Source organism: Mobula hypostoma, chromosome 22 (assembly GCF_963921235.1).
Source record: "Mobula hypostoma chromosome 22, sMobHyp1.1, whole genome shotgun sequence".
In the NCBI taxonomy this organism is placed as follows: Eukaryota; Metazoa; Chordata; class Chondrichthyes; order Myliobatiformes; family Myliobatidae; genus Mobula; species Mobula hypostoma.
In genome coordinates this window covers 31,182,313-31,199,190 of record NC_086118.1, presented here as the reverse complement: position 1 = coordinate 31,199,190, position 16,878 = coordinate 31,182,313, and the positions used below count along the sequence as shown (strand labels likewise).

Here is a 16,878-nt window from a genome sequence, read left to right as displayed (position 1 = left end):
AGGTCGCTAATTACCCTTTAGCATAGTGACTAGCACAGCACTTTACAGTACAGGTGGCGCAGGTTCAATTTCCACCACTGCCTGTAAAGTGTTCGTATGTTCTTTCATGACCACACAGGTTTCCTCTGGTGCTCCAGTTTCCTCCCAGTCCAAAGACGTCCTGGTTGGTAGGTTAATTGATAATTGTAAATTGCCATGTGATTAGGCTAGGATTAAATCGGGGGAATGCTGGGCAGTATGGCTTGAAGGACAGAAAGGGCCTGTTCCAAGCTGCATCTCAAAAAAAAGTTGAGTCCCCTCTGACAACACTTTTCATTAATCTACCTGCATATCTGTTCATCATTGTCCCAAGGTTATTGGAGAGGTCTATAGTACAATCCCAGAGTGACTGCAGCCTTCCTAATTTTGAGTTATATTTATATATAACTAATGGATGAGCTGTCTATTATGTCCCCAGTACAGCTGTGTTATTGTCCAACTAATAGTGCAACCTCCCCCACCTCTTAACTATCTTTCTGAAAGATCAAAACCTTGAAACGTTAAGCACCTACTTCTGTCCCTCTTTCAATCAAGTCTCGGTAATGTTCGCACACCATAGTTCCATGTACTAATCCATGCTCCAAGTTCTTCGCCTTTACCCATAATAATTCCTAATGTTAAAGCACATTCATTTCCACCTATCCACTCCATATGTACCGCTTTGCTCTTGCCTGTTTTTAAATTAGCTTTGATATCTCCCTCTCCATCCTTTTACTTTCTGACCAGGATGTCTTGGATCGGGTGCACAGTATTCTGAAGGGAGAGGGTGAACAGCCAGAAGTCTTGGTGCACGTCGGTACCAATGACATGGGCAGAAAAAGGGAGGAGGTCCTGAAGAGAGAATTCAGGGAGTTGGGTGGGAAGCTAAAAAGCAGGACCTCCAGGGTAGTAATCTCACGATTGCTGCCTGGGCTAACAAATACAAGAATAACATGATCAGGCATATTAATGCGTGGCTGAGAGACTGGTATAGGGGGCAGGGCTTCAGGTTCCTGGATCATTGGGGCATCTTCCCGTACAAAAAGGACAGATTACACCTGAAACCAAAGGGGTCCAATATCCTAGCAGGCAGGTTTAATAGAGCTGTTAGGGAGGGTTTAAACTAATTTGGCAGGGGGATGGGAACCAGAGTGACAGATAGGGCTGAGGAAGGGGAAAATAGAAATAAGTCAAAGATAGAGTGCAACAGAGATGATAGAAAGGACAGGCAGGAGATGAGGCATAATCACAGCCAGTGGGATAGAGGCATGGCAATAGAGGCATGGTGCAATCAAAATAGAAAGCAACAAATACTAGACTGAAAGTGTGTTTGAATGCACGCAGTATAAGAAATAAAATGGACGATCTTGAAATTCAGCTACAGATCGGCAAGTATAACGTTGTGGCCATCTCTGAAACTTGGCTAAAGGATGGCTGTCATTGGGAGTTGAATGTCCAAGGATATACAGTGTATCGGAAAGATAGGTTAGTAGGCAGAGGGGGTGGTATGGCCCTGTGTACAAGAAATAATATTAAATCATTAGGGATGACATAGGATTGGAAGGTGGAGTCTCTGAGTTGAGTTACGAAATGGTAAGGGTAAAAGGACCCTAATGGCAGTTGTATACAGGCCTCCGAAAAGCAGCTGGGATGGGGATTACAAATTATAGCGGGAGATAGAAAGGCGTGTCAGAAGGGCAATGTCATGGTAATCAGGGATTTTAACATGAAGGTGGATTGGGAAAACCAGGCCAGTACTGGACTTCAAGAGAGAATTTGTAGAATGTTTAAGGGATGGTTTTTTAGAACAGCTTCTTGTTGAGCCCCACTAGGGGATCGGCTGTGCTGGATTGGGTGTTGTGCAATGATCTGGAGGTGATAAGAGAGCTTAAGGTTAAGGAAACCTTAGGGAACAGTTATAATATGTTCAAGTTCACTTTGAAATTTGAGAAGGAGAAACTAAATTCCATTGAGAGGGGAACTAGCCATGGTTGACTGGAAAGGGGTACTAGCAGGAAGGACAGCAGAGCAGCAATGGCTGGAGTTTCTGCAAAAATGAGGGAAGTGCAAGACAGATACATTCCAAATAAGAAATTTTTGATTGGAAGGACACTACTGTGGCTGACAAGTGAAGTCAGGGCCAAACTAAAAGCAAAAGAGAGGGCATACAAGGAAGCCAAAGCCAGTGAGAAGATAGAGGATTGAGAAGCTTTTAAAAACTTGCAGAAGGAGACTAAAAAAAGGTCATTAGGAAGGAAAAGGTGAATTATGAAAGGAAACTGGTGACTAATATCAAATAGATACTAAAAACTTTCTTAGGTATATAAAGGGTAAAAGGTAGTTGAGGGTAGATATAGGACCAATAGAAATTGACGCTGGAGATGTTGTAATGAGAGATGCTCACATGGCAGAGGAACTGAATGAGCATTTTGCATCAGTCTTCAGTGGAAGACATCTTCAGCATACTGGACATTCAAGTGTCAAAGAAGTGAGGTATGTGCAGTGAAAATTACGAATGAGAAGGAGCTCAGGAAGCTTAATGGTCTAAGGGAGAATAAATCTCCTGGATCCAATGGAATGCACCCTCTGATTCTGAAGGAAGTAGCTGGAGAGATTGCAGAGGCATCAACAATGATCCTTCAAGAATCCACAGATTCTGGCATTGTACCGGATGACTGGAAAATTGCAAATGTTACTCCGCTATTTAAGAAGGGTGGGAGGCAGCAGAAAGGAAATTATAGACTTGTTAGCCTGACATCAGTGGTTGGGAAGTTGTTGGAATCGATTGTTAGAGATGAGATTATGGAATACCTGGAAGCACATGACAAGACAGGCCAAAGCCAGCGTGGTTTCCTGAAAGGAAAATCCTGCCTAACTAACCTACCGCAATTTTTTGTGGAAATTACAAGCAGGATAGACAAAGGATGTGCAGAAGATGTGGTGAACTTAGATTTTCAGAAGGCCTTTGATAAGATGCCACACGAGGCTGCTTAGCAAGATAAAAGCCCATGGAATTACAGGAAAGTTACTAGCATAGGTGGAGCATTGGCTGATCGGCTGAAAACAGATAGTGGGAATAAAGAAATCCTATCTTGGCTGGCTGTTGGTTACCAGTGGAGCTCCACAGGGGTTGGTGTTGGAACCACTGCTTTTTATGATGTATGTCAATGATTAAGACTATGGGATTAATGGCTAAATTTACCGATGATACAAAGTTAGGTGGAGGAGCGGGTAGTGTTGAGGAAACCAGAAAGCCTGCAGTGAGACTTGTAGTTAGTTTAGAGGAATGGGCAAAGAAGTGGCAAATGAAATACAATGTTGAAAAGTGTATGGTCATGCGGGCAGACTATTATTTAGTTGGGGAGAGAATTCAAAATGCAGAGGTGCAAAGGCACTTTGGAGTCCTTGTGCCAGATACCATAAAGGTTAACCTTCAGGTTGAGTCAGTGGCGAAGGCAGCAAATGCAATGTTGCCATTCATTTCACTCATTCCACCAAGATACAACACAGAGCATCATAGGAAGTCATTCCTGCCTGTGGCCATCAAACTTTACAACTCCTCCCCTGGAGGGTCAGACACCCTGAGCCAATAGGCTGGCCCTGGACTTATTTCCTGGCATAATTTACATATTACCATTTAATTATTTATGGTTTTATTACTACTTAATTATTTATGATGCAGCTGTAACCAATTTCCCCTGGGATCAATAAAGTATGACAATGACTATAAAGGCATAGAATACAAGAGCAGGGATGTGATGTTGAGGGTGTGTAAGGCACTCGTAAGACCACACTTGGGAGTATTGTGTGCAGTTTTGGGCTCCCTATTCGAGAAAGGATATACCAACATTGGACAGGGTTCACAGAAGATTCATGAGAATGATTCCAGGAATGAAAGGGTTACCATACAAGGAACATCTGTCAGCTCTTGGTCTGTATTCCCTGGAGTTCAGGAGAATGAGGGGAGAATCTCATAGAAACATTCCGAATGGTAAAAGGCCTGAACAGATTAGATATGGTAAAGTTATTTCCCATGGTCAGGGAACAAGAGGGCACGACTTCAGAATTGAAGGACATCCATTTAGAACATAGATGCGGGTAAATTACTTTAGTCAGAGGATGGTAAATCTGTGGAATTTATTGCCACAAGTGGCTGTGGAAGTCAAGTCATTGGGTGCATTTAAGGCAGAGATAGATAGGTTCTTGATCAGCCAGGGCATCTGGAAGAATTGGATCAGCCCATGATTGAATGGTAGAGCAGACTCGATGGGCTGAATGGCCTACTTCTGTTCCTACATCTTATGGTCTTATTCTGGTTCCCATCCACTTGCCAGACTAGTATAAACCCTCCCAACACACTGTAGCAAACCTTCAGGGCAGGATATTGCTTCCCCTCCAGTTTAGATGCAACCTGTCCCCTCTTATACAGGTCACCCTTGCCCCAAAAGAGGTTCCAATGATCCACAACTCTGAAATCCTCCCCTCTGCACCAGTTATCATCCTATTCCTGTCCTAACTAGCATAAGGCACTGGGTGTAATCAGATTGCTACCACCCTGGAGGTCCTGCTCTTCAGCTCCTTTCCTAACTCCCTTTACTGTGTGTGATCTTTTTCCCTTTTCTACCCATGTCATTAGTGCCAATGTGTGCCATGACCTATGGCTGCTCACCCCTCTTCCTTGAAAATATTCTGCAGTTGCTTTGAGACATCCTGGCTCTGGCACCTCGGAGGCAACACACCATCTTGACATCTTTCTCAACCACAGAATCTCTAGTCTGTCCCTCTAACTATCAAGACTCCTATCACGATCACTCTGCCTGAATTTACTCTTCTCAGAGCCACTAGCTTGGCTGCTATGCTGTGACCTGAAAGGTCACCCCCCACCCAGCAGTACCCAAAGGGGTTTACTTGTTGCTGAGGGAAATAGCCAAAGGGGAACCGTACACTGATTGCTTATCCCCCTTACTTCTCTCAGTGGTCACCTATCTACTCTCTGAAGCCTGTACTCCACTCCAGTGATACTTTCATCTACGAAGTTTCCACCCTCTCAGATGGTCGAACACATTCAGCCTCCCTTGCCAAACAGGAGCACGACCTGATGTAGTCATCAGGGACTGTTGGGTACCCTAAAATCACACATCTTACAGGAGGAGCATTCAGCCTGGCATCCTGCCTACACCCAGAGTCATGGGAGATTTCAACATGCAGGTCGATTGGTAAAATCAGGTTGGTAATGGATCTCAATAGAGTAAGTTTGTTGAATGCCTACAGGGTGGCTTTTTGGAGCCTACTATATCAGCAATACTGGATTAGGTGTTATGTCAAGAAATGGAAGCAATTAGGGAGCTTAATAGGGAGAGAGTGGAGTAGAGGAAATTACAGTCGCACCAGAGAAGTTGGCCAAAGTAACTGAAAGGAGAGGCTGGTAGGGATGACAGCAGAGCAGCAGTGGTGCGTGATTCTAGGAAAAATGAGGAGGTGCAAGATAAATGTTTTACAAAAATTGAAAAATACTGAAATGGCAAAATAGTACAACCATGGCTCACAAGAGCAATCAATGCTAATGTAAAAGCTAAAGAGGTCATACAAAGAAAATATTAGTGGGAAGATAGAGGATTGGGAAGCTTTTAAAAACCTAGAACAACTAAAGAATCAATAGGAGGGAAAAGATGAAATATGAAAGCAAGCTAGCAAATAATATCAAAGTGGATAGTAAAAGCTTTTTCAAGTATATAAAAAATGAGATGTGAGTGGATATAGGACCACTAGAAAATGAGGCGGGAGAAATAATGTAGGATAAGGAGACAGCAGATGAACTAAATGAGTATTTTGCATCAGTCTTCACTGTGGAAGACACAAGCAGTGTGCCAGATGTTAAAGTGTGTGAGGGAAGAGAAGTGAGAGAAGGGAGAAGGTGCTCAAAAAGCTGAAAGACCCATGGGTATACAACTCACCCGGACCAGATGAACTGAATGCAAGGGTTCTGAAAGAGGTTGCGGTAGAGAATGTGGAAGCATTAGCAATGATCTTTCAAAAAAAATCAAAAGACTTTGGCATGATGCCAGAGGACTGGAAAATTGCAAATGTCACTCCACTCTAAGACAGGTGGAAGGCAACAGGAAGGAAATTATAGACCAGTTAGCTTGACCTCAGTGGTTGGTTAGATCTTGGGAGTCAATTGTTAAGGATGAGGTTATGGAATACTTGGTGACACAGGACAAGATGGGGGAAAGTCAGCATCATTTCCTTATGGGAAAATCTGGCCTGACGAATCTGTTGGAATTCTTTGAGATTACAAGTAGGATAGATAAAGTGGCTGCTTACCAAGTTAAGAGCTCATGGTATTACAGAAAAGTTACTGGCATGGTTAGAGTATTGGCTGATTGGTACAAATAAAAGGATCCTTTTCTGGTTGGCTGCCAGTGACTAGTGGCGTACCGCAGGGGTCGGTGTTGGGACCACTTCTTTTTAAGCTGTACATCAATGATATAGATGGTGGAATAGAAGGCTTTATTGCCAAGTTTGCAAATAATACGAAGATTGGTGGAGGGGGAGGTGGTGTTGAGGAATCAGGTAGGCTGCAGAAGGACTTAAGACAGATTAGGAGAATGGACAGGAGAGTGGCAAATAATATACAATATTGGAAAATGCATGGTCATGCACTTTGGTAGTAGAAGTAAATGTGCAGACTATTTTCTAAATGGGGAGAAAATACAAAAATCTGAGATGCAAAGGGACTTGGGAGTCCTTGTGCAGAACACCCTAAAAGTTAACTTGCAGGTAGAGTCGGTGGTGAGGAAGGCAAATGCCATGTTAGCATTCATTTCAAGAGGTTTAGAATACAACAGCAGGGATATGATGCCAAGGCTTTTTAAGGCACTGGTGAGGCCTCACCTTGAGTATTGTGAACAGCTTTGGGTTCCTCATCTAAGAAAAGATGTGCTGGCATTGGAAAGGGTTCAAAGGAGATTCACACGGATGATTCTAGGAAATGAAAGGGATATCAAAGAGTGTTTGAGAGCTCTGGGTCTGTACTTGCTGCAATTTAGAAAGTTGAGGGGGCTTATCTCATCAAAACCTTTCAAATGTTGGAAGACCAGGACAGAGTAGATATGGAAAGGATAGTTCCCATGGTGGAGGTGTCTAGGACATGTGGACACAGCCACAGGATAGAGGGGCATTCATTTAAAACTGAGATGCGGAGAAATTTCTTTAGCCAGAGGGAAGTGAATTTGTGGAATTTGTACCACAGGCAGCTGTAGTGGCCAGGTCATTGGGCGTATTTAAGGCAAAGATTGATAGGTTCTTGATTGGACACTGCATCAAAGGTTACGAAGAGAAGGCCGAGGATGGGGTTGAGAGAGAAAAAAAAAGATCAGCCATAATTGAAGAGCAGTGCAGACTCAATGGGTCGAAATCTGCTCCCACGTCTTGTGGTCTTACCGAGCTAAGGATTTAGACCAAAAAAAAATCTGCTTACCTGTTATTTCTCTCTGAAACCTTTGTTTCTCACTCACATAGGTCACTTACTTAGCCTTTTCTTGCCAAACTCATGATACATTTGGCCCCAACCTATTCAGCTCAAGTTCTACAATCAAATCAATGATTCCATGCAATACAGCACTCTTAGCCCCTGCCTTTTCTTCCCAAACCCTGTTGAGCCAGCCTCCAACTCTAACCCTGACCCATTCCAAAGGCCGCTCCCACAATGGACACTACAATTCAGCACCCTTAGCTTCTGCCTGTCCTCACTAGAGACTCTCACTCTAACCCTGGCCCACTCCAACAATGGCCCCTCTGCTTACAGCTTTTCGTTGGCCCTTGCTAAATTACTAATAACCCGAGCAATCTCCTACTCTGCAGACAAACTCTGATTGGCCACAATCGCTTTTTAAAACTGGCACGTAAAGTCCACAAGTATCCAACTCACTCTGCAATATCCCGCTTTGCAGAATTTGATTCCAGAAGAACCAAAAGACAATACCTCCATTTCAATTGAGTAAAACACTAATTAATATAATTACTATACAACGGATCCACACCCAAGAATCCAACTTGGGAGTGCAGGAGACAGTGGAATACCCATTTCATCTCATCAACCTACTGCCATCACTATGTACCACCGGGTTTTGTGTTACTGAGTATTTTTAAATGTTTGTACATAATATTCTATACTATACACATATTGACCCCATTAAAATTAAATGCACAATATTGCAGCTGCTATTTTACCCTTGGGACTGAATATTGCCCTAATATTGTCAGTCAGATTACTAATTCCGACCCCCCCCCCCCACCATGTTACCAAGGAAAGTTCCAGCAGCAAGTTAGATTTCAGTTTCAAATAACTTCATACATTATTGTAATTAATTTTAAAATACTTCTAAAACATTCACCTAATTTGAAATGTAATGCAAAGATCCCACTGTTTTAGTTCTGCATTCTACCTTTGGTTGAGCACAATGTAATACTGGAGATACAACACTTTTCTGCCTCAACTGTTGGCTTTTAAAGTGATTATGCAGACTAAAGTTGCTGACATTCAGACACTCCCTGTTCTCACCAACTCTGCCTTCCAGCAAAGTAGTATCTTTTTATACTCTCTGCCAATTTTGATGGAGTAAAAAAATCTTTGACCTTAAGTGTTGTCATTTCTCACCCATGTATGCTTAAGCTTAAAGTTCTTGCAATATTTTTATTAACAACAAATGCTTATGTTTGTTAAGCTTTACTTTTTCAGGAATTAAATAACCTACTTAGCACACATACAATACAGCTCAAGTAGAATTCCAAGGGAATAAATTAGCTTTAAAAATTCAAACCAATTTCTGGGTGTGGCTCAACTCAATCAAATGAAATCCAAGTTTAAATAAAATCATTAACTCAGGGGTTTGGTATCATAATTTTGTGTATAAGAACTCAGTTACAAAATGCTTTATTGGAGCAGAGGCTTAACTCTTAACTGTTCTGAAAATATATCTTAAAAAACTAGAATCCAAAACCTTTGCAATTGTATTATAATGGAATGATTTTAACTACTTAATTTTAAAAATTGAGATCCTTAACACCACCAATTATTTGTATTCGCTACATTAATTCCCATGATTCCCAGTCATTGAATTCAGCATCAAGTCATAAATGCAGAATAATTAACATCGACGAAAAAACCTTTAATGACATTACTGAAATACAGGATTTTATACTCAAGCAAACTGTTAATTACAATTGAGTTCAAAATTAACAGCTTTCTAAACATTTTAATGTGTAAAAGTATAAACCAATTACCAAGTATAAAAACAAGGTAGCTAAAGGTGCTTACTGCCTGCTCCATAATTTACACGCAGCCAGGTCTCTGGAGGTGCAGCTGACAGGCATTTTACTGGACAGCCATATTTTCTGCACGTCAAGGCATCATTACAGGAGCAATCAGGAGAATACAGGACACAGCCAAGCACTCTGCACTGCACTGCAACACGCCACCTTACAGCTAACCCGCTTTACAGAACTGCTACACAACTGCGCCTAGTGCACAAAAATACATGAGACAATAAGATTAGTATTGGACTGAAATAAAAAAAGGATGGAAAAAAGACATATGCAAATTGAAATTTAAAAGATAATTACTTGTGTACAGGAAGAAACATTACAAAACCTGGAAATACATTCCATGCTTTTTACCTTATGTACGTATCCAACCAAAATGCATCTGAAGTCGAGCATTTCACTAAATTGTAAGAAGTAATAGCAACACAGATGGCACATAACATATAAAAGCCTTCTCAGACACTAATTTTAATTCATAACTTAAAACTGTCAAAACATGTTATAAACAATTATGTTATAATGACCTTTTAAACGCATCACTGCTTATTTAAGAAGGTCTCTCCATCACCTATACAGATGGCAAGAGATGGTATTTCTTGCAAGGCATCATGTAATTCTTCCAGGCACCCAGAATATCTAGAATAAAGAGAAGTTAAAATGTAAACTCATAAAGCTATAAAATAACACAGTTATACAACTGACAAAGGCCTATTTTTCCTCCTCACCTCAATAATTTTAATACAATTTCAAGAAAACTATTTATTAAACTGGAATTAAGGTGGGGTGCCTTCTACTTTAAGGTTACATAGTACAAAAACAACAAAAATACTAACAGAAAATTTGACAATTATGAACTGACAATTTTTACTGCACATTGTATATGGGTACCCTAGAACAGGTAAAAATGTAAACAGTACCAAAAATCACACTTTTTGCAGAAGCTTAATGGCAGACACATTAAAACAGCATTTGTTTATGTGAATCAAATTCTACTAAAAATTCTATTTCCAAAAATAATGCAACTTAATGACAATTTTCCAAAAAATTCTTTGGAATTACATTTTCAATTTAAGGAAATGTTTAAAATGAGATGTGTCAGGTTAATGTTCTCTCGTTGAAAGTGCTGCATATTACTCTTGATGCTTAAGTGCATCAAATATAGTCTGAAATTTGAATAGCACCTTCAATATTTGCTGTATTTCTGCAATACTTCAAACAAATGGTTCATTTAGCATATTTTAATGTAAAATATCAAAAAACCCAAGTTTAAGGCATTATCTTGGAAATCCTCAATCACATCATTGCTTTTAACCAAACTCAATTCAAAAGTCTATTTAAATTGAGATTCCCAGTTACTTTGGAGCAGGGGTTACCAACCTGGGGTCCACAGATCCCTCAGTTAATGGCAGGGGTCCATGGCATAAAAAAGGTTGGGAACTCCAACTTTACAGCAAGAAAATCTCAGGTGGCAGTCATTATTTAAATAGTGCTTATTTCAATGCTAACTAGAATAATTTCATTTACCAATAACTACCATAACATTATATGATCAATTCAAGACTTGAATGTACCAACAATTTGACATAATACTCACCATTGGACCACGCAGGTACATCTGCCAAAGCTCATCATTACCTGTCATTGCACTCTATGTTCATCCTTCCACAACCAGCATACTGCCCCAGCAGTGCAAATAAGCTACAGTATGTAGTACAACTCACCAAGCTTACCTCAACTGTACCAACGGCCATATGACCTCGACCACCCCGCAGAATAACAGCAAAAATCACTGAAACATCACCTCCAAGATCCCCCAGCCTCACCAGATTCCTGATTTGGAACATAAATCACTGCTACTTCATTATCAGTTGATCAAAACCCAGATCTAGCATCACTGGAGTATCAAAACAAAGACTGCAGTTGTTGAAAGCAGTCCACAACCACATACTCATGACAACTAGAAATACGTAGCAAATTGCTGACCCTGTTGACTTGACTAATATTACAAAATTAAAATGTTAAACATCAGGGACCAAAGATTTTATGCCATGTACTTTGATAGTTTTGAATCCAATTGAGAAACATTAGAGTTGGTAAGGGAGTAGGGCAACAAGTTTCATTAGTATGCCAAAGGGATTTTGAATGCTGTGAAAATGAAAAATGCAGTTAATTCTAACATCTTACTAAAACTAGTTTTGCAAACAAGTACAAAATTTAAGGCTGCTGCAAAAAGCAACTTCAGTTTCCATAGCATCTGATAGTTATCTACTTCCTGTATACTATTTGCTTAACTGCAAGTTTCCTTTAAAAACAGGAAACTTTTTAAAATTGTGTGTAACAGCAAAAATTCACCATAGCTTTACTTCCAAAGAGGAATCTAATAGGAATTAGATAAATATACTCTAACTAAAGATTAGATATTGGATTATCATCTTTATGGTTTAGTGGCCAAGGATAAAATTAAAATATGCAAATTACTGTTGGAAATGTAGAACAAGTACGTTACAGCATTTCATGAAGTCCTAAATATAGAGTCACTAAACTGCTAAGCAAAAGCAATCTGCTTTCAGAGTAGTGTTGGTATCGTGTGTGTGTCATAGTTTGAAGATATTCACTGCTGGATTAATTTAAGTTTTTAAAATGTGAAATAGAAACCACAGTCAATGTAAGAAAAATCAGGCATAAGGAGAGCAATAGGTAAACAGGCTGCAGTCTGTCAGGAAAGAAATTAACAAGGTGGAAATGAGGGTATAGACATCATGTAGACAGAAGGGATTAGTTTAATTCATTTGATTCACTCAATTAGTTCAGCACAACTTAAGGGCCTGTTCCTGTGCTGTATTGTTCAATGTCTGAAGCTTCAGACTCTGTCACCCAACTGTCAGTGTGAACATGGTACTACATAACTGGAACAGCATGAAATGGAAGCGTTTTTGAAAACTGAGTTACCAAAACCAGAGTCACAAATCACTTCAGCCAGCTCAGTGTCCTAAAAATCAATGTCCCCCACCCCCACCAGTAGTAATTATTCCCAAAAATAAGTATAAACCACATTATCGCTCCTGTATGTTCTCTCACTCAAGATCATGTCCAATCTGATATTTGACATCAATTTAATTCCTCTGGCAATCCTAAGATTGCTGACTCATCAGTTGTCTGAAACAACTCTCAATGTGCAATATATATCTTTTGATATTTTGCCCGTTTCAAAAAGTTGACAGTTTTCAAGACTTAGGTAGAAGTATCAAATTATGTACTTCCTTTTTATCTATCTGGACACAGGTATGCAAGAGGGAAAGGGGCAAAACACCAGTTAAGATACAGTAAATCAAGGTGAATTCAATGATGCATAGTGATATTCTCAATGGATCTTACCTCATTACCACCTTTTGTTATTTGGTGTGTATTTCTACCATTACGATTAATTTAACAGGGTGCATAAAACTCTGAACTGTAGAAAGTTCCTAAGTTGCCCAGAGCAATGAGTGGGTAAATAAGATATAGGTGAAATCATGAGCACAAAACAATTTTATTCTACAAATGTTTCAGCAAAGTCATCCATTATATTAGCATTCATTTATGATTGTTTCATATGAATGTTGCACATTAAGTGTATGACTTTTTTGTTTAAATTAAATTAGAAGAGATCCAGTGGTAACAGAGGTCTAGTTCACATTCTAACAACTACTCTTAAGCTGAAACATTAATACTGTTTTAACTTCAGTTCAATAGCTTTCCAATGCAAATATTGTGACGTTTTTCTTCTTTGAATTCTTTTCTGAATCATATTTATCAGCAGCTGTTACCTACCATTAAACTTCAGACAGCAAGGCTCTTCGCAAGAATCATTTTGGGAGCAGAACTGGACTGCAACAGGGCTCACGAACCCTCCAAAGGCTAAAGCCCTTCTGCAGCTATTGTTACAGAAACTTTACAGGATTCGAAAAATTAAAGGTTAAACCCACTACAAAGCAATGTATTCATGCAATGTTATCTTAAACTGGTTGTACTATATATTGCATCACTGTGCAACCAGACGTAACTGAATAATGAGGCTGCTTTAAACATGTTGCACTCTTTAATAAAATGGATACAAGACATTTGCAAGTATACCTTGGAAGAAATTATAAATAAATAACTGGATACAATACTTCTGGCCCACATCGTTTTCTCAATATCTACATCATTACCTCCATGAAAGAAATATCTATGTTCTATTTCTGCTGCTTTTGCTCAAACGTGAAAGATAAATTAAGGTGAGAGCCAAATTAGAAGGGATAGCATCTTGGGAGCATGACTGTTCTATAATTTCAACTATTTGGTCATTTAGCTCATACAGTACCAAACACAGTTGATGCAAGTTAAAATTGCTTCTAGATATTGTTTACTTCATGGTAAGATCTCAGGGGAAATCCTTTTTCTTTTTCCACTAATTCAGAGGGAGTTTGAAAGAAAGGGCAACCATCAGTATCATGTTGGAGATTTCAGATGGTCTTGGCATCTTGCAAATTTCTCAGCCAGTATCTCCAGTCTCTAAAATGACAATTTTTGCTCTAGGCTGCCATCAGAAGTGAAGTCACTAAATAATAAGTGATCAAGTACAAAAGTACTTGAGTCAGCAGTATTATTTAATAATTTTCCATACTGAATAGATGTTTGGGATAACAAGACCAGCTGCTATCAATTGAAGAGGACACAGTGAAAGATGATGGTTTTGAATGCAAATTATATCAGTGATGGAAAATCTTTCTTAATAACTTAAGTTCCACTGCATCTAACTGTTAAAAACTTTATCAAGAATATTCTCCATTTATTACACAATAATTCAATGCCAATCACCTACATGTGCTTGATGATAGCTCTACATTCTTCCCAAAGTTACTCAATAAAAAGCTTAAAAGATCGTAAAATAATGGCATCAGTTAAATCTACTTACTCACTTTGGTGCAATTTACCACTTTACGGAGATTCAATTCCATCTTTCTGTGGAGAAGTTGAATTAATTGGTGTCTTGGATCTGGATTTTGACTTTGACCCTTGAGACATCCGTGATATACTTCTAGATCGTGACCTGGACCTTGATCTCGACTTCGACTTTGACCTTGATCTTTTAACAGATCTAGACTTGGAACGAGATCTCGATCGAGAAAATGAACGCGATCTGGACCTGCTGTAACGAGATCTTGACCTACTTCGGCTTTTACTTCTGGATCTCGTACGAGATCGGCGGCGTCTTCTAGGACTAGAAACAAAGGATATCTTAAATGATGAAAATGCACAGAACTGAAGGAAAATCAAGTACTAAATAGTGATGAATAGACAAAGCTGTTGCTAATTTCCTATTACAGAAAATAAACTCTCATTTCATGAACTTGCTCATCTGAATAATTTATCTGCACATGAAGCAAAACCAAGTATTGGCAGAACATCTATCCACAGCATAACCAATAGTCAGATAGCAATACAGCACAATACAGTCCTTCAGCCCAACAAGTCGATGCTGACTAGAATGAACTTTGTTTTATCCAAACTCCACACATATAATTCACAGTTACATTTGAAACAGGATTATTAATTATCTTTTTCTAACAAAGTACAAGTTTATTTTCCACATGATCAACAAGATCCCGACTTCCACTGAAATTTTTTAGTCACCGGCCTCATTGTTTGAATACAATAATGAAAAAAACTTCTGTGCATTACTTGGATATGAACTGAAACACATCACAGAAAATAATTTATCAACTTCACAAAAAAAGTTTGCATTGATTAACAGGAGCTTCTAATGGCAGGAAGCACGCTACTCCATCAAAAATGCATAAAGCACTTACACACAATCAAACTCAATGAACAAAACATGCAACCACACTCAATAGACATAAGGATCAACAAAAGTGAACCAAGATAAAAACATCAATCCACTAAAAATGAAACTTCCAACTAACGATGTATAACGGATTAAGGAAATAAACTCAATGAAAATTGTATGGATACTTTCCGATTAACATTTACCTCCCTCTCGTCCCAACAAAGGGCTGTTGCCGCCAGGCGCCCCTCCCCCCACACTTAAACCGTTTGTAACGTTGTGGAAAACAAGAGAAAATCTGCAGATGCTGGAAATCCAAGCAACACCCACAAAATGCTAGAGGAACTCAGCAGGCCAGGCAGCATCTACGGAAAAGAGTAGTATCGACTTTTCGGGCCGAGACCCTTCATCTTTCTACTAAATTGTTGATTACGATGACGTAAACATCAACAAAACTTTTTAAAGAACACAATACTTCAATAGCTCATAGTACGAGTTCAGCCACAACATGAAAAGCATTATAGCCAGACTCGAGGAGTACATGCTTATCATGAAAAATGAAACAAAATATTGAATTTCAATGTTTCGAGAGGCGCGCCTGATAAAACATTGCCTCCCTCATTACGGCGTCTATTTGATAGCATAGCTAAAATAAAAAGAAGAAAACAAATCTCACAGAAGAAACCCGCTGCAATCACTCAAAAAAACTGTAGGTTTGGTACTGGCTTCAAGAAACTCCACATTATCTTTTCAGAACTACCAGAAATAAAAATTTGTTCAGCATGTACTGCTGACTTCATTTTATAAAATTCTGAAAATACCTGTGGGGCGAACATGGAAATCTGCAGCACCTTACAGGCCCTTCAGCCCACAATGTTGTGCCGACCCTACAATCTACTCTGGAAACTGCTATTTCCCTAAGAATGGAACCCATTGCCTCTGGCGGCTGAGGAGGCCAAGTAAATGTTGATAGGCTCCTGATATGAAGGGCATCAAAGGTTACTAGGAGAAGACAGGGGAATGGGTTTAAATCAGCCACGATGGAATGCCGGAAAAAAACCGACGGGCCGAACAGCCCAATTCTACTCTTTTGCCTTTTGAGGGAATTACAGGTTTGAACTCGATCTAACTTTTCTACCTAGAAAGCTTCACTCTCCGTGTCCTTGCAAATATAAAGATAGGGTAATTCTCACTTCATAAAACCGTGCGAATACCCCCCCCCACCCTTAGGGGAGAGGAGTCCCACCAACCTGCGGCTTCTCCTGCCGTAAGCGCCCGCGTACCGACGAGACGATCCCCCCCTGCGGTGCGACTCGGCAGGCCGACCGTAGCGGGCCATCTGCACCCGCAGCTCCCTGCCGTCCAACACGGCGCCATCCATGGCGTCGATGGCATCCTCGGCGTCGCGCTTGTCGTGGAAGCGGACGAAGGCGAAACCGCGGCTCTCACGCGTGAAGCGGTCGCGGGGGATGTAGACGTCGCCCACTTTACCGTACTTCTCGAACACGCGCTTCAGCGTCTCGGGGGACGTGCGGTACGTCAAGTTGTCCACCTTCAGCGAAGTCATTCCTTCGATATCCGGCGGCATCCTCCCGTAACTCATCCTCACTGAGATTCGCTTTATTTGACGAGGCGAAATTAAACGGGTTGAAGACAGCCCGGAGCAACCCAACACAAACCGACGGCCGAACCCAGCACAATCACAAGATGGTGGCGCTTGACCCGGAAGT

General features: G+C 40.2%; 1 protein-coding gene across 5 annotated transcripts; it reads right to left on the bottom strand.

Annotated features, from left to right (window-relative positions):
* Positions 1-8,362: 8,362 nt before the first annotated feature.
* LOC134360253 (serine/arginine-rich splicing factor 2-like) lies at positions 8,363-16,874 on the bottom strand. Of its 5 annotated transcripts, none has more exons than XR_010021294.1 (4): positions 16,399-16,874; positions 14,283-14,584; positions 9,867-9,978; positions 8,366-9,540 (listed from the first exon to the last, which is right to left on the bottom strand). XR_010021294.1 is itself a non-coding variant. In XM_063074383.1 (3 exons), the coding sequence occupies exons 1-2, from the start codon at positions 16,749-16,751 to the stop codon at positions 14,302-14,304; spliced, it is 636 nt and encodes a 211-aa protein (XP_062930453.1). In that variant the 5' UTR covers positions 16,752-16,874; the 3' UTR covers positions 8,363-9,978; positions 14,283-14,301. The 5 variants fall into 5 exon arrangements, 3 of the variants coding, with proteins under 3 accessions (XP_062930453.1, XP_062930452.1, XP_062930454.1); XR_010021293.1 differs by having other exon boundaries at positions 8,367-9,540; positions 14,279-14,584; XM_063074383.1 differs by having other exon boundaries at positions 8,363-9,978.
* Between the last annotated feature and the right edge of the window lie 4 nt (positions 16,875-16,878).